The sequence below is a fragment of the Protomyctophum bolini genome (genome assembly GCF_963924005.1).
Source record: "Protomyctophum bolini genome assembly, chromosome: 6".
In the NCBI taxonomy this organism is placed as follows: domain Eukaryota; kingdom Metazoa; phylum Chordata; class Actinopteri; order Myctophiformes; family Myctophidae; genus Protomyctophum; species Protomyctophum bolini.
Window position 1 is genome coordinate 28,641,001 of NC_137867.1, and position 21,088 is coordinate 28,662,088.

At 43.3% G+C, this 21,088-nt stretch overlaps 1 protein-coding gene across 1 annotated transcript; it reads left to right on the forward strand.

Annotated features, from left to right (window-relative positions):
• On the forward strand, positions 1-20,791 carry LOC308317540 (histone-lysine N-methyltransferase SETDB1-A-like). Its single transcript, XM_080766627.1, has 19 exons — positions 1-259; positions 1,227-1,517; positions 2,322-2,473; positions 3,010-3,234; positions 3,399-3,791; positions 4,370-4,519; positions 5,932-6,130; positions 6,348-6,421; positions 6,996-7,186; positions 7,666-7,792; positions 10,072-10,186; positions 14,732-14,924; positions 15,804-16,156; positions 16,344-16,460; positions 17,651-17,820; positions 18,723-18,854; positions 19,271-19,470; positions 19,592-19,680; positions 20,029-20,791. Exons 2-19 carry the CDS (start codon positions 1,339-1,341, stop codon positions 20,144-20,146), a joined length of 3,177 nt encoding a protein of 1,058 aa, XP_080622753.1. The 5' UTR covers positions 1-259; positions 1,227-1,338; the 3' UTR covers positions 20,147-20,791.
• The last annotated feature ends 297 nt before the right edge of the window (positions 20,792-21,088 follow it).

Here is a 21,088-nt window from a genome sequence, read left to right on the forward strand (position 1 = left end):
GTTTGTAGCCGACTAGCCGTAGCTAGTAGCTACAGCGTTAGCGTAGCGGAGAAAAAAAGGACGATTGCGCGCTCTGCAACAATAACATCTGCTAAAACTATTGCTTCATGCGTAAAATGTACATTTTAATTGACAAGATCTTGCCATTTTAAATGTGTTAGATAAACATTCCCACGTACCGGGTTTGTTTTGTTAACAAGCACGTTATTAACTGAGAAAGCAAGATGTTTTGGTTCAAATAACAAATAGGCTAACGTGGGTGAGTATAATATTTACATAACTCTAGTATGGCTCTTATTGTGTTGTATGTATTCAATTATATATTATACACCATTAAAAAAGTCTCAAGGCTCGTAAATCTCGATCGAAGAAGAGTTTTCCCACTAAAGCAAAAAGTAGTAAAGTAAAGGGCATTGCGTCTCGAGTCAATTCCTTTTAAATGTATTTCACTGCGCTTGAAGCTTAGCAGCAGCCCTAGCCCTACAAGCAGAACCCAATGGTACTGCAGTTTCTGACATTTTGTAGACCCAGTTACCTAAAGCGATATCCAAATTTCAGAAAAGCTTTATGGAGGGTTCCGAGAGGGGCTACAGCAGCCCCAACATGGGATGTGACACCAAAGCCGCAAGCAATTTAGACGCTATCTGCAATCTGCATATAAGTTTAATACAATCATATTAAGACTTCCGTGTTATGAATGACATGAAAGGGCCCCCGTAAATCTGAATCACCCACCCACGCCCTCACTGTATATGTTTTTTCCCTCTTCCTCGATGATGACTTCCTGTTTTGAGCTATATAGAAGTTATATATAGTTATGATGAAGAATTGAACATGGTGGACCCTATTGTAAACCAGTGTAATGCTTTATGGTGTCGTCCACAGTTAACAGTTTTGTATTGAGTTGTGCTTGACATTTACTTTAATTCTCCAAACTGATAATAAATACTTAAATCAATCAATGGACTGTCAATTTTAAGTTTCTTGCGGCTAAGAACACTTAGATTACATTTTCGTGGAGGTATTAATTCATTATCGGCCGTAATCCAATAAAATATCTCCACTTTCCCTCCACTTATTCATTTACACTCTATTTATTGAACATTTTACCCTTTCGTATGTTTATTCTCCATGACCTTTACCCTGATCAGGCATATTTTTAGTTGCTCAGTCTGCTAAACACCTGATTTGAAGCCAAACCTAAACATATGCAGTGTGTGTTACAGATTGGGAAGATTTCTGAGCAGCAAGATTCACTGAGCAATTTAATCCACATCATCTCAACCCAACCGCCTTGGATTAGGAGTCAGGTGCCAGTTTGTCACAAATGTTACAGTCATGATGGAGGGTGATGATAAGTTGGTTATGACTCGAGAGGAGCTCCGAAGATGGATCAAGGAGAAGATGAAGGAGAAAGGGAAGGAGCTGTTGGACTCGTCAGTGGTGCAGGGCAGCCGGCTACAACCCCTGTTGGACAGGACAGAGAGGCGGCAGAAAGAATATGACGATGTCCGAAAGTGAGTGCCATGACTGACACACACTCTCATGCATAGATTAGATATCTATCTATCTATCTATCTATCTATCTATCTATCTATCTATCTATCTATCTATCTATCTATCTATCTATCTATCTATCTATCTATCTATCTATCTATCTATCCATCTCTCTCAAGCGTAAGCGATAGTTCATTGAGGCACGGAAACGGAAGGCAGAAGGTTATTAGTTCCCCTCATTCATTCCCCCTAGTAATTCATTCTGCTTCTTTAAATCAGCTCCCTCTCCACAGGCCATCTCCCTTCTCACTCATTCGCTACGAGCTATCTCATCCACGCCCTCATTCCCACAGTGCAATTCAGCACTTCTTAAGCAGCCTCAGCTCAAGTCACTACTCATTCTCCATGCTGAGCTGTCAAAGCAGCTCATGCAGCGTCTGCATGAAAGATTTCCCCACCTCCCCGGCCTCCTCCCTGTAGTTCTTAGTGCGATTGTGTAGATTCACTATGTTGAATCATGTGTTGATGTGTTATTACTGTGTAATGTTGTTCACGGATTATTGTATCTTTGGCTCTGCTCTGGGGGGTCGTTGATATCAGAACTGTGTCTCGGTAAACAGAAAATCGGAGATATCAAATGTGATATCAGACCTGTGTCTTGGTACGCAGATTATCTGATATCACATGAGCAGAGCCACACCGCCATACTAACATGCAATAGCTTTGCAATAAATGGTTTATGGTCAATCTGAGCTGAAGTGTCTCAATGAAATGTATAGAACTGAATGGGACAAAATATTGACATCCTTGATTGTGCCTGGCAGGGCAGTGGACGAATGTGAGGCTGTTGTGAAGAATCTGTACAATACAATAGATTTGGAGTACAGAGACACTGACTCAGAGGATGAAACACTCCGCACAAACACTGATGGCGCTGTGGTGAACAGACTCGACGATGATGATGCTGTAGACCGCAGTAAGGATGTTAATAAAAAGCTTTTTTTGTTACGAAGAAAATGTATCAAGTTTTCAGATACCTTTCTGTTATACAGTATTACAGAATAATGTATGTGTAGAAAAGAGTCATCCTCAACAGCAACCAGAGACGAAGAGTTCTTATTCATTTAACCTTTTATTTACATTCTCGGAGAATCAATTGAGGGAGACCCCCATTTACAATGATGCCTTATAATTGTCACAGTGCTGCCTGTCCCTTCAGTCATTTGTTTAGCAGCAGCAAACTAACCTAAAACCTAGAACTCTACCTAACAGTATGTTTGAGCAAATTTATATTATAAAAAAACAATCTAGTGTTTCAATTTATCAAATTGCGGCTACTGGCTGCCTATGTCAGCTTTTATCCAGCAATGTATTGGTACTCCAAGGCAAAGGCCATCCAATTGATGACATGTTATGATTTCACTAACAATCCAAGTGATGACATGTGAGTTTATTTTTTTCTTTTCTTTTTTACATTAACATTTATTATATTTTCACTTTTCTCCTTCCTAGGTGGTATGCCTCATTTAACGCCATATGACGTTATCCCATCTGAGAGCCTGGTGACTTCTGTTTCTGTTTCCAAGTCACAACACCTACAGACTACCGGGGTTCAGAATTCACACAAACCCCCACAAAGAGATGAACCTTCCACCTCAGGAGATGAAACACTCCACACAGATGATGATGATGATGATGATGATGCTGCTGCTGCTGCTGCTGCTGCTGCAGATAAGAGTAAGGATGTTGTGTCGACATGTTATTACTTCACTAACACGAAGGCATATAATACTATGATTTCAGTAACATAATCAAAGTGATGAAGTGAAAAAATCATGAAGTGATTTCAGTATTTGAGTATATTATCATTTTTCACATTTTCACACTTTTCTCCTTCGTAGATGATATGCCTCATTTGTCTCCATCTCAAGACCCAGAAAGAGATGAAGCTTCCTCTACTTCACAACCGTTGATCACTCGCCGTTCTCTCCGTACCCGGGTGCCAGTGAAGAAAAGCACCTACAAGGAGGTAGACGAAGAGGACAGTGACAGTGATGATTCTGAAACGCAGTGGGAACCAAAAGAAGACAGCAGCAGTGGCTCTGATTGGATCGACTCTGACTCCGAATCCCGGTCAAAAAAGAAAAGAGACGAGCAGACACTGATGCCAAAAGTGAACACCAATATCACAAGACCCTACACTGCACGCAACGTGACTCTTTCACAGACGAATATTGTGACAACCAATGAACTAACAACAAATACATCCACCACAACGCCAAAGCTAAATGGAGGTAAACAATGGATTTTCACTTTTCATGCATGTTTGCAACTACAGTGCTTCAAATATAATCCTCATTCACTGTAGTCATATTGAAATGCTGCAATGTTAATGTTTTTTTCTTTGAGTCACTGATGTATTCACTGATGTGTATTTAAAGCTGTTGCTTTATTAGAGAGAAAAAAAATATATATAACGGCCAGATACAATGCATCCCTGTGAACTCGTATCATATTCCAAATCACAAACGGAATATCCATTCCACCCCAAATTTTATTCACATGTCAAGGGTGGTTTACTCAACTGAGAGCCCAAAGCAATTCCATTTTCATCCATAGGGGCGCCGCAAATGCAGAATCTTTAAATGTTTATTGCAAAAACATGCTTTTTGGGGGATAAATCCGCTATGTTTGCAATAGAGTAGCCTACGTGCGCTATAGCGAGACAGGACACTAATGTGATCTATTACATCACAGTTGTAAAAACTAAAAAGACATTTGAAGGCAATACAATTATTATTTTGCATTGTACAGTGATCTCGATGAACAGTTATTTTTAACCATCCATGATTTGTGGTACTCTATGTTGCAGTAACTTCCTGTGCACGGGTGGATTCCTCCAGCCCAGACACAACCCGCCCCAACCTCCCAGAAGAGGAGATAACGGTTGGCATGGATATCTTAGCCAGGAGGAAGTCCAGCTTCTGGGATAAGGGAAAAATATCACAAATCATAACAGAAGGTGTGACAATGTTTTCAGCAGGACTTATGCTTAATGATTTAGAATGGAATATTGCCTGGTTTATGGTTTTGACATGTAGGCTATAGGGAGAAAGGTTTCCCAGTAAAATACTGTACACAGTGCAACATGCATTTGTTTGATTCAGACCTCTCTGTGATTTTTAAGTTGTAAAGGTGATTTTAGTAGATGTAGGCTTATCTATCCAAACTAGATCTTCAGCCAATATGCATTTCCTTCAAATTCATTGAAGGGACATTTCACCGCTGGAAGAAACTGCACTCAATGTTAATAGTATTTTTAGTAGATAACAGTAGCACAAGTAGAAATTTGCACCCTATGGCCAGAAAAATGAAGTCTGTGTATTTGACTAGATTGCTGGATTACTACAGTGCCTATAATGCTTTGTTGCACTACTCCTGCTTGTGAAGGCTGGGTGAAGGTGTGACTTGAAGTACAGGAAGGAAGTGAGAACACATTTTCATGAGAAATTTCAGTCATGAACATGGCACGATTACTAAAATATCTAAACACAAAGTACACGTATAAAAACTCCAAGAAAGTGTTTATTGTGTCCTAAACATCATTACAATAAGATCTGGTTGCAAAAGGGGGTGAAGTGGCCCTTTAACTGAGTGTCAACCTGAAGTGATGCCCATCATTTGCACACTCTCATTTCCCTCCAAAAGCACTTTCACTTCTGCCCATATATACTGTATACATACATACTACAAATTCAAAAAGGTATGCATGTTGTAGATATTGGTGTCGCTTGACTGAACAGATGGCGCCACTAGATAATATTTCAGAACATATCTACTGTACTGTGACAATATTCTAGGGCCAGGATGTGGTGAGTTATGCACTACGTGCCTACTCAGAGTCTCAGACTAAAGCGCTTTAAAGCGGCAAGCAGTTAGCCTGAGCTAACGTGTTAGGTTTCTGGTCTAGAGGGGTGGGTTGCGTCTGATTTGCGCACGCCCTGATTGGATCTCACCGATCTGTCCATCAGCCCCGGCCCCTCCTCTTCTCCTCTAGTGCAGCGCTACGTCACATCATTTGGAGCGACGCCCACCCGGAAGGGTTGACTCCCTCTTCTAGACCAGAGCGGCCAATGCGTTCCCCCAGGCTTTCAATGAAAGGAAACGAAAGCCTGGGTACAGAGGCTAGCAAACAGTCGATGCCAGCGTTCCCACATTCACACACCAATGGAGGCAATGTGGGGTTCGGGTCATTGGACGACCTGCTCTACCTCCTGAGCAACAGCCCCCTTTTTGCGTTTGCTCTAGTGATAACTGATAACTTAACTGCTACCCTGTACTACTGTGACCCTCACTGTTGTCATAAGACATTAATCAACTGGTCCATTTTAAGCGTTTCACACAATCAACACAAGGTCAATTCCTCATTCACAGATGATGTGCAGAAGTACGAGGTAGATTTCGGCGAGGAGAAGATCCTGTTGTCTGGACATCAAATTGCGTTTTGCCACACAGTGGCTGTGGACCGGCTGTACGTTGGTGCTCGCGTGGTGGCCATGTATCAAGAAGCTGATAGGTCCTGGTATGCTGCTGGTGTCCTGGTGGATCTCCCCAATAGAAAGAACCGAATGAGGTTAGTGTGTGTGGGTGGGTGTACATCCATGTGGTGAATTATCCTATCATATTAGATTTGTGTGTGTAATTTGACACTTAGTCTATTGTAATAATTAATAATAACGGCAACAAGGGTACACCTCTGAGACGGTTGGCCAATGAGTATAAGTTACAGTAGAAGTTTTTAGCTCAATTCCAGTTATGGGTTTTGACAAAAGAATGTTTCTATCTTTCAGGTTCCTGGTCTTCTTTGATGATCACACTCCCTCTTATGTTGGTCTGACTATTCTTAATCTGGTTTGCCGACCATGTAAGTTGATTGTAATTATTGATCAGGCAAGGCTGCCTGATGGCATATACACAGTCATCAGTAAGGGAATCCCAGTAGTTGAATGACAATTGTGTCCAACTATCTACCTTGTGTTTTGTTGCTAAATGAAACATGTGCAGACTGCAGAGGATCAACAACAGCATAGAGGTCTGTTGCAATCAAACTGCTTGATGATGCATAATTCTCCTAGCAGTGTTTTGCTCATTCAGTCATTAATACTAGGGCGATGCACTGTAATAAACGGGGAAAACTAAGAAAGCTAAAATGTGGTTTCTCAGAGTGGTAACGAATATCATTATTAGTGATATGTACTAGTAATTTATCATTACTTATTTCATTACTTATACAAATTAGAAGGAGCCTGACATTTATAATTAATCATATTACTGGGGTTTGAAATAATATCATTATAGCAAGACCCTACTAACAACGTGGTACTGCCAAACACTAATTAAAATATCTTAAATGGAATAAGAAATTGTATGTTCCTGTTAAGTCATAATAGGGAAAACAAAATCAAACCTTGTAATTTGTCTTTGTTTGTGTGTGACAGTGAAGGACGTGTGCGAGGATCTTACTGATGAGACTCACAGGAAATTTATCAGGGACTATCTGCAGGTGTATCCAAACTCCTCGTTGGCTGTGTACAGAGTTCACCAGGCCTTGAATGTGGACTTCCAAGGAGTCCAGAGGAAGTGTACTGTGGAGCAGGTTGACTGCCAGTTGATACAGGTGGCTTTCGAGGTGAGGTGCTTTCAACATGGTCCTGTAAATCATGATTATTATTATACATTTGTTCCCCTTCAAGTTTCTTTTTACAAAAACAAAACAAAAATCTGCCTTTTAGAGAGTATAATATTGTAGTCAGTCAATTTTTGCCACATATGTGGCAGGTATCAATCTAATTCCAAAGGAATAGCATACTCAGGGCATTCTATAAGTAAAATTGGGTGCAGATTATTGACAATATACGCAATGAAATGAGAGTGCTGATATTTCTTTCATTAAATAACGATAAAGCTAGACTAGAGTAAAAACTAAGATTAGCTACACAGGAATAATATTCTGTTTCTGCTCAATGTTTTTTTTTTGTAAGATTTAGCCATACTCAACTGTGATTTTGTTGTCAATAAATATACCTGGTTACATACATTTGTAATTTGTGTCATGTACACAGAATGTGTCAGAACATGAGATAATGGTGGTCTGCATGTCATCCTCAGGATGATGAGCAGAAGGAGTGGATATACCTGGGCTCCATACGGCTCGAATACATCTTCAATTTGAAGAAACGGAATGAGAAAGGAATGGAGCCACGCAAGGACAACCAACCCTCCATCCCCCCGCCGAGTTAGTATTTGTCCAGTGATGTAATAACAAGAAATATGATATTTGTCAGGTGAAAGAAGCTCTGTTGTGTTCTTGTCTCTGTTGTGTTCTCTCCCCCTTATTACTTGCGCAAGCAGAGCCTGCAAGTAATGCTATCAGTCAGGTGCTACGATGCGTATGTCCGGGGCCAGCATATGATATGACATAGGAGCAATGTTTGGAACTATAGCCCATAGCTTTGCGGCGAGATCAAAGCGTGTCGCCACTTACTAGATTACTCTGGTCCCGACTAGGAGCCAAAGTCGTCATTAATTCTTTCTTTGCCGGATAGCAGTTAGCATTTATGAAGTTCCCAGTGCCACCATCCGCGTTCACTTTAAGAGAAAGAGTTTAGGCTCTATATTCTGATAGTAATCATCGCTATAGTGTGTATTCTGTAAAATAGGTTTCCCTGTGTCCCTGTCTCTCCAGCTGTGTAGTAAACAGAACATGCATGTCACCAATTTTATCCAATCAGGAGAAAGAACACTTACAGGATACAGTATAATTGCAAATAATTTGCCTTCAATGAGCGCATAACATAAGTCCCGGAAAAGATGCGCTGTGATTGGCCAGTAGTCACTTGAGTGACAGCGAGAGACATGGAGGAGTCGCATGAGTGACGTCATTTGGGCATCGACACAGCGTGCCTTCAGCAAATGCCTTCAGCACTTCTAAATAAGAAAGCTGCGGAGAACTGTTGCTTTGTGTTCACTCTTTAATGTTTTCTGTTAGTAATCCCCCCTGGCTCTGATGTTGTATTAATAACTTTGTTGTTTGTGTTGTCTTGTTTTGTATTGTCATGACTGTTTGTTAAAGAAAAGAGGGGGGAAAAATGCCTTCAGCACTGCACTTCCGCTTGACTTCCTGCCTTCATTGGGAGACATGTCGCTCCAATGAAATGCAGCGGCCAGTGAGGCATCTATTTTTTATAATATCTGTTAGAGAAGTCACGTGACTGGGCTGTGCTATGACACTTTCATGGACACTTGCATGGGAGCCAAAACTCACACCGGAAGTCCAATGAATACATTGCAGTGAATGGAGCTGGCTGGATTAGCTCATAAACATTATTTTATGAACAATTGTCATATAATCGGTCCAGGAATATAAAATAAGACATATCACAGGTTGTTTTCTAATAACTTGCTTTTCGATGTGCACTGCACAGTATATAATTTAATTTGAGGATCTAAACCGTGTTTCTGTCTCGGAGGTATCGTGAGATTTGGCTGCCAGACAGGAAACTGTCCGAAGTCTCACGATACTTGGTACGTTCAGAAAGGTACTTTGTGCTCTTTAGATACCATACCTCTATAAAATACTATACAATGTACACATCGAAAAGCAACACAGCAGACAATAATGTGTCTTCTGTTATTTTCCAGAAGCGTTTACTTTAAAAGAGGTCTCAGTCATTCAGAAATAGTGTTTGTTCATGAGCTGGTCACTGAGCTCTCATTGACTCCAGTGCATTCTGCCAAACTTCCGGGTATAGTTTGGCTCCCATGAAAGCATCTATGAAAGTGTCACGTGACCATGTCCTTTCCTTCTCTAAGCTTCCTTGGGCAACCAGGAAGTGCAGCCGCCACCACACTACAGTGTGGCTTCACTCTAGGCTGCGGGGGATACACGAAGGAGTTGTTTTGGTCCGTGTGATGTTTAGATCATGGAATTATAGCCTCCCAAACACCAGATTCTGTCTCATTGTGAGCAGACAAATGAGTATTAAGTGTGCGTGCGTGCACGTCGGATCCATATGTAGGCTGTCTAACATGCAAGTAATAATAATAATAAAAAATATATAAATGTATTTTTTAATTATGGATTAATACCAATTAATGAAATCTTGTTTTGGCACAGTCTGTTACAATAGATATTCACATTTCACAAGATTATCTCGTTTCAGCACAGATTGAGTTATGTTAATACATTACATAGTCTATATAAAACCGCTCTGTGTGATGTTCCATAGCTGAGGGTTTAACCCGGGACAGCCCCTAATATGCCTAACTTTAACCTCACAGAAACTATGCCTAACTTTTACCTCACAGAAACTATGCCTAAACCTAACTTTAACCTCAAACTATGCCTAAACCTATCTTTTACCTCACAGAAACTATGCCTAAACCTAACCATAACCCTAAAACCATACCATATAAAAAGAGGGAGAACTCAATTGTACAGTTACTTTGTTGCAAAGTAAACTTCGATGTGTGTGGAAAGGTTGGGTAATTTCTTTGTCTCTTTCCAATTGTCAGTGACGGCAACACAGACCATCCATCCAAGCAAGCCAGGTCAGACCAGACCTGCTACCATACCAGTATCGTCAGCGAGCACCAACACCAGCACTAGCATCCACACCAGTGCTAAAAGGCAAGCACTTGTGTTCCAAGTTTGTGTTATAAACATTTCTTGAATGACGAATTAATGATTTGAGGCTGAATGTAGAATGTTAATCATAAGAAAAGTATTGTACAGGACATACATGGTGGACACAGTACTCACTCTGTCTGTCTGTCTCTGTCAATCTCTCTTTGCTAACTTTTTATTATTTTGTTGTGTACTTCATAACATGGCTCTGTGCAGGCCAGACAATTGGCTCAGGCAGGCTGCACCTGGGCCGATTATTGAATCTGAAATATGTGTACAGTATAATTGCGACTGCAGGTCAGTGACTGACATTATTCCCATACATGGATAATGTCAGTCAGTCATTATCCCCATACTTGGGAATGCCCCCAAATAAGCCCATGCAGGTCTCTTCCTCTTCGATGTCTCCCTTTTGACTGATACCTGTCCATTCAAACTTTGGGGCTTGCCCCAAAGTTATTAGTGCAGCCGCGCCCGGCAGCCGGCGAGTTCTAAACGGGCCCGGAAATTAAGGCCCGGCCCTACCTGTGTCCATATCAAACCCTGTACACTCAAGAGAATGTCTGCTACCACCCTTAGATCTCCATATATGGAGCTGACCTGTTCTGACATTCCATTATGTTGATCTGACCTCATCAAACCTTGTACACCCAAGACATGCTCCTTATATGGCCAGTACAGAATTCTTTCCATGTTGATCTGACCCCCCATGTCAAAGCGCCAGCGCTCTCCCAGCAGTCTGCCGTCAACGAGGCGGATGCGTGCACGTGACCTCACCCTTAGGTGTACCAGGTGTTATTGGTACTATGTACTGTAACAGTCTTGGTCTGTGACTATTTGTAGACCATGAGTGTGATGACTACATGCGGATGCCGTGTTGTGCCTTTTATATTGATACAGTTTATCAGTCCATGTTATAACGCAATTTTTCATTCATTGGGGAGGATATGGCCAGTCATTGTCGTATCTGGACCCAACAACGGCTCAGTCAGGAGGTCATAGCATGGGACAGACGCCACGCACTGACCCTGCACCGTCGCGCGAATCAGCCTATGGCCTCCGGAGCTGCAGAACCCCGGGCCAAGGGTTCTCCTACGGACCCGCCGGCCCAGGAGGGTAAGAAAGGCACGGGGGGGGAAACTCCTCCCGGCCAAAAAACGGGAAGAAGGGGGGGGGGGAAGCCTCAGGACTCCCCCCGGAATCCCAAGGCAAAGCAGCCCCGGGAAAACCCCGGGGCAAGGGCCCCCCATTCATCCCACCGAAGGAATGGATGAAACTCTCAAAGGAGGAGCAGGACGAGCTCCGCGCCCAGCTCTGAAAGCCCTCCCCCAACCAGAGTGAACGCGATAATCTCAGTGGATTCGGTAGCCCGGCCCCTGCTTGCGGCCTTGGCGACCAACACCACTGAGAATGGGCTGACGTCACGCTGCACGCCGACATGCCTGCAAAAGGAACGCGCATGATTCAGCTAGCCAATGGCTCGCAAACCCTGATGCCTACCGCCGAGTATGGCAGTATGGCATTGAGGGAATTGGTCCCGATACCGGACTTCACTGGCGATTGGGCTCAGTTCCAATCCCATGTTCTGACGGCTCATCGCGACCTCGAAAGGCGGGTCCCGACTGTGCCAATGGATGTCATGCCTTCGCTGAACATGGGAGGAATATCGCTCGAATGTAGGAACAAGAAGAGCCAACACCCGTGCCTCTGTCTGTCTTACAAGTTTTCGTCGGCAGAGATGAAGTTCACTGCTGAAGAACGAATCCTATGTGGGGCCTTCAGGTTCCTGAATGCCCAAGAGACCGGGATCTGTGTTATCACAGACTTCCCCACTCTCCAGACGGCCTCGAAAGGGACGATCAAGGGGTCCCGGACTCCCGGGTCTCGGTCCTGGACCGAAGGCGAAACCCTTAATGTCCCGGAGGAGGCGCTGGTAGTGATTTTAGGCCTAGCAAGAACCCTAGCATACCCCCAAACGCGTGTGCACTGGGAATATTCAACCCCTACCCTGAAAGTCCGGGAAGGTGGTCTGCTCGCGAACAGCGAATGGCTACCCTCCCGGAGCGTGGCCATGGATGCTCTCCCGCCTCCTCCTGCCCCCGTGCCGCCGCCTCCCGCCACACCACCACAACCGGCTGACCAGCCTGTCCCAGTGGCTCCCACGCCTGCGCCTACCCGCGCACGCGCAGCGAGAACCGTAGTTGAGTCCTCCTGGATCCCCAGCAGAAAGACTTCAGTGCTGTCGACAGCAGCGCCCAGGTCGCCCTGCTTGATCGTGACGGGCACCGGATATCCCACGCCAGACTCGCCGATCCCTACACCTGGGACAGCATTGTCAGTTATACCCCAGGCGTGAGACCTATGAAGACCCCATTTAATCCAATGGGCTGGCTTGCGAAGATGAACTTAGAGGAGTGCGCCGTGCTCAAGGCCCGGGTTAGCAATCGTCTGGAAGGTGACAACTGGGGTCTGGGGGTCTATGTTTGACACCCAGGTCAGCATATGGCAAGTCAACAGAGTCACGACGACCCAGTGCCCCAGAGTACAGAGAGTGCCAGGGCATGGTATGGGTTTGTGTAGCCGGGGCTACGGGCCAAGCTGGGTTGATGAGTGACCTCGCCATTCTGGGCCGCTACCGCGAACCCAGAGCCATGCAGTACCGCCAGGGCCTTGACACCCACAGGAAGGGCCCGAGAGTACCAGAGGCTTCAGAGGTCAGAGGGGGTGTAGTGTGCGCTGAGCCAGCGACGCCCCGGGTGACCTCAAGAGCCTCTGTCATCGCGCAGCAACACCGGCAGCCAGCCCAGGCTGCCCGCCAGAAAAAAAGGAGAAGCACGCGAGCTGAGGGACACCGACGGGCGGACAGGCCCCCCTCCAGATGGCCGTCTCCGAGCGAGCAATGGAACAACTGGGTTTCCCCCCCGCCAGGCCACACGTCCTATGAAGCAGAGAGGTACGGACCGGACGGGCCATACCGGCCTGATGGTATCGTCCTACCCCCTTCTGCAACCACCAGCCCAGCCAGTATACTATAATCCTGGGCCAGCCCGTGGGTCATATCCAAGCGCCAACGGCCACCCCTAAGTGACAATGGACGAGATGCTGAAATGATGTGACAGGTTATATAGTGCTGCAAGTTCCCCATTTGTTACAACTGTATTGAATAACTTATGTAACAATGTTATATTACATATGTTATATATATATATTCATAATACAGTGATCGTGGTATGGCAGTTGAAGGGTTAATGTGTTTATGTCATGTGTAAGTGTGATAAACATATGCATTCACCTTTCTATATTATTGTAGGCACAGTATTGTATGTGTCATGGAGTTTCTTTAGTAAACTGGACAAGATGACCTTGTACTGAGCCGTCTGTTCGGTGGGTTTACTCTCGGGCATTAGAGAACTTGAAGACCGAGACGCATGCACGCGCGGGCTCGCTCGTGCACTCGTCTCTAGACGTAAGGTTGGGATATACCTCCCTTATTATGACGCTATGTTTTCTAACTTGATATATACGCCTGTCTTATCGGCGAAGACCAGAGATGCGATTTTTGACTGAAAGGAGAACTTTTCTCTCTATCTCTCTACCTTGCTCGTTAGAACACTGATCCTTTGTGTGCTATCTTGTAGACTGCCTATCTGTTCTGTTTCTCTCACTCTGTGCATTTTTTTATATTGTCTTCCTTCATGCTACTTTGAGCCATTCCTGTGCAGATCTATATAGTTATACATTCTGATCACTTTTCCAGATCTCAAATTTGAAGGTGAGTGAATTAAAAAGTGAGTTGTATCACTCAACTCCCCCTCTCCATGAGCGGGCAAAGTCGGTGAGAAAGAGGCCCACGTAATAACGCCGGCTTCTAAGTGTACAAGTCAAAGGCTGTGAATAAATCGCCCAGACTGCCGCTGCTGTCAGAAAGCTGTTTGTGAGAAAGTTGCCTGCTTTTCTCGTTTAACCCTTCGACTCCCGGGCCTAACGAGGGTCCTGGATGAACGGTCAGACAAGACAGAGAATCGCATGGTACTAACGTCCACACAGCCTACAGACAACAGATCTTACACACAGTAAAAAACAAGTGTTCATATCCGTCTGGTGTTTAGTAACACTATTGATGGCCCCTCTATATAGACTGAGCGTCTCTGGGCTCTGAGTCAAGTGTATGGTATTATAGTTTATTATTAGGCATTTTTAATAAACATGATATGCATACTTCATATGACATTCAGTAGAGGAATTCCATATTATACGAGTGTATAGCCTGGAATCGGAGAATTGTATACGCGTGTTGCCTTTCGCGAGATAGTGTGAGACAGTTATCTCGACTGTAGATTTCCACTACAGTAAGTCATTGCTGAGACAGATTAGAAGACGGGTAGAAAGCCCTAACGAATCGGGGGACGTCACTTAGCAACTGAAGGTGTACCGAGGTTAGGCGACAGGGGGGCCGGGGTTTGTCCAAGGTCTAGCTATTGTTTATATTACTATTGGTGGTAAATGGTATTGCTTAAAGAACCCTCATATCTTCTATACATATATTAGGAGTGAGCTGCCAGTCGCCGTACCATCATCTAAGAAGAGGGTAAAATACAGCCCTCACAGGTGCAGCCCAGCCTGTTTGGACCGAATCAGGCCCAAAGATGGCGTAAAGCCACACCATGGACGAAATCCACTTCTGGCACCTCTGTTCTATGAGTTCCACCGCATGAAAGCTTGCAAGCGTAAGGCTGACGAGGTACTTGTGCATTTTATTTTAATGACAATTTCTTATTTTCCTTTATTTGCCGTCTTTCCTGAGTGTGTCCTTGTCTCTTGGCTCATTTGATGTTTTCCTGTCTTATGTAGGGCAGGGGTCCCCAACCTTGGTCCACGTACCATTCGCTAGTATTCCGTGAAGCGAGTTTGCACGAAAATGCCATTTCTTTAATTTGCCTCAGTCTATTCAGAATGAACAACAATCGTTAAAAAGCCGTCAACACATTGGGCCTTAGTCACAAAGCTCTACTTATATTTTCGAAAAATGTTCGCTGCTGTCTGGTCCTGCTGGCGCGTTTTGGCACCACTTTAGCGCTACTTCAGCAGCCGTAGGACAAAATTCTATTAAAATACTATTCATTTTTGGCAGTGTTGTACCGTGCCCTTTTTTACTTCTTTCTAATTATTTGTTCGGCCCAAAATTCTGTTCGTTTGTTATGATTTGTCACGATAAGAGTTGACTTTGTCTGAGGCTTACATGTCTTTAAATAAATACTTTTTGAAATGTCTATGCGGAAAATGAATGGGGAATTATTTACTGGGTCCTCTATATGACAGGCAGGTTATAATGACCAGATAATTCACCTGAAAGGTGCATAATTGCTGTAGCGAAATTATTTACTACATGGAAGTGGCCCTTGGTGCAAAAATGGTTGGGGACTCCAATGGCAATGCAATGTGCATGTTGGCAGAAGATAAAGAATATGCTCTATACAGTATTGAGGAAAGTTATGTTGTGGTGCACTGCATTGGCAGTGCTGGAACAAAAGCAATGTCACTCAGGCTCCCCTGCCTAAGCAAAGGTTTTGATTTATGGATTGATTAATTGATGCTTTATTATTATTTGCTTCCCTCAAAGGAGTCACCTCACCTCTACTACAAGTCTCCTTGTGGCCTGAGTCTCAGCACCATGGCATTGGTGCAAGACTACCTTTACAAGACTCGTTGTGATTTCCTGTCTCTGGAGATGTTCTGCTTGGACCCTGACGTGTTTGTCTCCATCACCTGCAAGCCCTTGCCCTCCAAAGTATTCGTACTTGACATCTCTAAGGGCAAGGAGCGCAGACAGATCTCCTGTGTCAACGAGCTAAACACTGATCGAGCTATACTGCCCATGTACAGAAAGGAACCTGTGGCAACCGATGGCGTCTCTATCAACACCTCCCCTGATTTCCTGGTGGGCTGTGATTGTACGGATGGGTGCAGGGATAGGTGGGTGTGCCTACCAGGGAGCCCGAAAAGGGAGATATGTCAACATTTGTACAACCACCAGCACTTGAACTATGACTATGATTTGATAATGATTGTGATTATCTAAGAATCTGGCCAACGCTAGTTTTGTCACTTCTGACTGAAGAAGCTGACTTCTGTCTATTTATACTTGTGTTTTGCTTTTCAGTGTTGCATGTTCCTGCATGCAACTGACTGTTCAGAGCACTGCCCTGAGCCATGCTGGACCCATGGATTCAAGTGCTGGTTATCATTACAAGAGATTGTACAGTCACATCGTTACCGGGTGAGTTTTTCATTATCTGAATTAAATTCATGATAAATCGTTCCCTTATGAACAAATCCCATATTCATATAATACTAGTATTTTCAACAGCCTATATTTGTGTAGGCATTTAGAGGAGCCAGGTAATTCTCACCTCACTGTCATCACAAGATATCTGTTTAACCTTCATTGAGATGAGTATAGTACAGGGCTCGAAATTGCGACAGTTTTGGACCCAAATGCTCCTAAAATTTAATCTGAGGCTTCTGTGCCACCTAAAAAGATATTTGGGAGCACCTATTCGACTGCCAATAATTGCTGTGGTGTGACCAAAACAGCACATGAGTGAACAATCTAGAAGCTTACGCTATTAGTAGCGTAAGCTTCTAGATTGTTTACTCATTTGGTTGCATTACCGGTAGTTTTATTATGCATTTGTTTGATAAAACACTGCCATTCCATAATAACATTTATTATGTAATTGCTTTGATTCACATAAAGGTTTTATTTTAGTTACTACACTGTTTTATACATGTCAAGCTGTGTTTTCGAAATCATATTTTAATTTAGCTGATTTCATTTTTTCTTGCGTTTCAATCGCTTTATACCTTAGTGCTGTACAAATTATTAGGCCGCCTGCTATGGTAGGCCTCAGGCCTGTGTTTTCATATAGGCCTACATTTACCTTGCCGACATCACTTCACCTCTGAAAATTTATTTAATTATATTTGGACTGCAGGACGGCTGACAGTAGGCTCTCTTCACTCTTCAAATTAATGTTTTTACTTGATGCTGAAGTAGGCTTAAACATGTTTGTTTAATTTCAAAGTTTTTATATTTAAATGAGATGAAGAAAGTCACCACTCACACCACACATTTCTTTGCGAATGGTTTTACTACTGCCACATGTCGACAGGTGTGTGTGTAGGCTAAAGAGGCTTTAGGGAAACCGGTTTGTTTATGTATTCATGCAGGAGGCCTTACATGTGCAATAAGGACGGGTATGGCTGTGCTCTAGTCTAGGTTGTCTATTTCTATGTTGTTGTGTTTGACAGTGTTTCCCAAAAAACACTGCCATGCAGCCAATTAGGCCGCACACAGGCTTCTGTTTGCGGCCTTGAGGGGTTTGTTCAAGCTACGTGCAACACAACATTTATTTGGGAAACCCAGCCATTATTATTAATCGAAATGATTGACTCCCTTCTCCTCAGTGTGTATGAGTGTAACGCTCTGTGCCGGTGTCATCCTTCTACGTGCTCCAACCGAGTGGTGCAGACCGGCATCCTAGTGAGGTTGCAGGTTTTTAGGACGGAAAATCGAGGCTGGGGCGTCCGGGTTCTGGATGATGTGGCCATGGGCACCTTTATTTGCACCTTCAGTGGTAAGTCAGTCTGTCACCTAAACTTCTTGTGTCGAATCAGAGAAGGGTTCAGGTGGTTTTGCAACCCCAACAACTTTAACTTTATCCCAAAACTGATAGTCGAATCATCATTAAAAGTTGCATATGGCACGTAACTAAGCCAATGCATAGAGTATATATTTTCCCAAATATAACTAACAAAACAAAGAAGAACATGCCATCCAACTACCAGAATCAGAATAGGGTCTACGTGGTGTCTGGTTGCTAGGTCCGAACTTACCAGCACTCCACTTGCCTCCACACTTTACTCATAAGTATTCTGCCAAGGTTCTAGGCTTATTTTCACGCCCTCAATGTCTTCACATATTGTACAGTTATTATAAAACTCATTATTCTGGCACATTTCAGCCACCTTTTGCCCATTAGGACCACTCTACGCAACGTCATCAAAAGCGATGCGCACCTACATCATTGTACAGGCCACAGGTTTCTGTGTTACACCTATTTATTTATTTATTTTTGTGTATGTGCTGTGGTGCGTGTTTCCAGAAGCATGTCAAACAAGGTTGTTAATAATTTCTCCCTAGTAAAATGCCTAAATTGTTGCAATGCTTACAATAAATACGCTATTTAAAAATTTACATACAGTATTTGCACCTGTGATTAAATGCGTTTTTTTGCCGTTTACGATAGCTTTCTTCAAAATTCGATAACTTGTAACACTGATTCATGGACTCTAGCCGTTCCTGTAACCTTCCCGCACTGGCTTCAACAAAATGGAATGTTCTCTCAGTGCAACATATCATATTTATTACAAGTGTACAGTCATTAATAATTTCCCATCATACTGGACAAGTTAGAATGTTACAGTTACGTTACTCAAGTACTCTCCTACACTTGCTCACCCACTCCTCTCTCTCTAGGTAGAGTCCAGAGCAGTGGGAAGGCCAAGAGTTATAACACAGAATACTGTGTTAAGCTGAACCACATAGAAGCGGCTGAGGATCACAAGGAGGATTATGAGACCGATGCCTACTGTTCAGACAGTGAATCAGGTACAACTGACAGACCAGATGGTTTCCCTTCTTGGACTGGGAAAGCCATTTGTATTAGTTTTTATTGGGGCACATGATGGGCATTGTTTGTTGTCCCTATTTTGGGACAAACATTTGTTGAAAACATCAGTGTTATGTTGTGACTCTCGGTAAAGAGAGTTGGTGTAGAGGGAAATACTATCAGTAATATGTCCTTCCACTATTCATTCAAACTGAAAGATAACCATTAGTCTAATTTCACAATAGCTCCTGCTGTTTTATGGTGGCTAAAGGTAGCCAGAGATAAATTGATGTGTGGTATTTTGTCTTACTCGGAGTAGAACTTAACAGTTATTTTAATGTAATAAGACCTGGCTCGGTTCTTCTACCAAAATTAGGATCAGAGACTCATGCTGATGTGTTTATATTTCCCACAGACCTCGAAATGTCAGCCGGCCCTGCAAAGGGATCTCGCATTAAAGTGGAATCTGGGGCTGACTCTACCGCGAGGGAGAAGGGACCAGACAAATCAACTACCTCTGATACCACGGTTATGACCAGGCATTTGTTTGCTGGGGAGGACCAGTGCTACGTCATCGATGCTGGTGTGGAAGGCAACGTGGCACGCTATTTCAACGTGAGCCGATGCAGCCAGGATCACAAAGTGCTGTCAAAACAGCCACTTTTCCCCTGTGCACAGAATTTAAATGAATATGACTACATGCTGAATGGCCGAGCATTTCCTCTCTCTCTTACAGCACAGCTGTAGCCCCAACATGTTCGTGCAGAATGTCTTTGTGGACACACATGACCTTAGGTTTCCCTGGATGGCTTTTTTCACCAACAAGTAAGTGTCTACCTGTCATTGTCTGAGGAGATTGTTTGAATGCCTTAATTAACACTCATAAGCATTGATTGTGATTTATATATATCTTATTTTTTTAAGATATATTGTTGGGGCTTTTTCTGCCTTTATTGGATGTATAGTATGGTGACAGGAAACAGGGAGAGAGATGGGTGGGTGACACGCGGCAAACGTCGTCGGGATCGCGAGTCGAACGCGCGACACACCGTCAGGCTGGCTTAGCAGCCTAGGTGCCTGTGCCCGGACCACTACACTAGCCGCCTTATATTATGAACCTTTTATTCTTACTGGTTGACATGTGTCCCCCTCTCTCCTCATGTTTTGTCTCAGGCTCATCAAATCTGGTTCAGAGTTGACCTGGAACTACAGATCTACAGTGGGAGGTGTAGAGAACATCCCGAATGTCCAATGTCACTGTGGTTCTGAGAACTGTCGTGATACACTGTAGTTGGTGTAACAATTTACAATATTGAAAGCCACTAGATGCAAAGTTAAAGTTATATAGTAATTTGCTTATATGTGCTATCCTTTAAATACTGCAATCCATACAACTTTTTTATGGTAGAGTACAATGAACTAACAACAACTACTGTGGTTGATTTTGGTCTATCTGCTTTTACACTATCTACACTATTTTAGATCTGCCACTGACGAGAAGTATTGCATGGGACTCAAAATGCAATTTATCCCCAAAAAGCTTTCTCTATTAGCTCAGCAATAGAAATGTCAGCACTCACACAAGGGACCAGGTTTAATTTCCCAGGTAGGATATGAAAGTTACGGATTGCAGCTTTTAAGTCTGTGTGTGTGTGTGTCTGTGCGCACATGCGAAAATATATATGTATATAGTTTCCAAAAAAGGACAATGCAATAAAAAACAGTGGTTCAGTTTTTGCATCTAGTGGATTCCAGTGTTTTTCATGTTTATATCTGAGGGGCTGTTTGGAAGACCTATTCTTCCCCCCCAGCCGGAAATCATCCAGGGCGCATTGCGATTATGTGGCAATTCTTGGTCATCTACTGACCTGTGTACCCTCCCCAGTTTTTGTACCTGCTGATTATACTGAGCATTAAAAGACTGATGTTACTTTAATTTCCCTTTTAAAACAATTGTTCTTTAGAAAACATGGTTACTCAAGGTTCATTGGGGGGTCCTTCTCATTAGTGTTATTTGTTCACCTACAATATATAAGAGCAAAGTAAGTGGCATAAGGGTAACCTAAATTATCAAGAAAATAGTACAAATCAATTAAGTATACAATACAGAGACGGACTACAACATTTAAATAGATGACATGTAGTGCTGCATAATTAACTGAATACAGATCGAGATCTAGATTCAGACTCATGACAATCACATTTTGTGAAGAGTGCCCGGACCGCTAGGCCG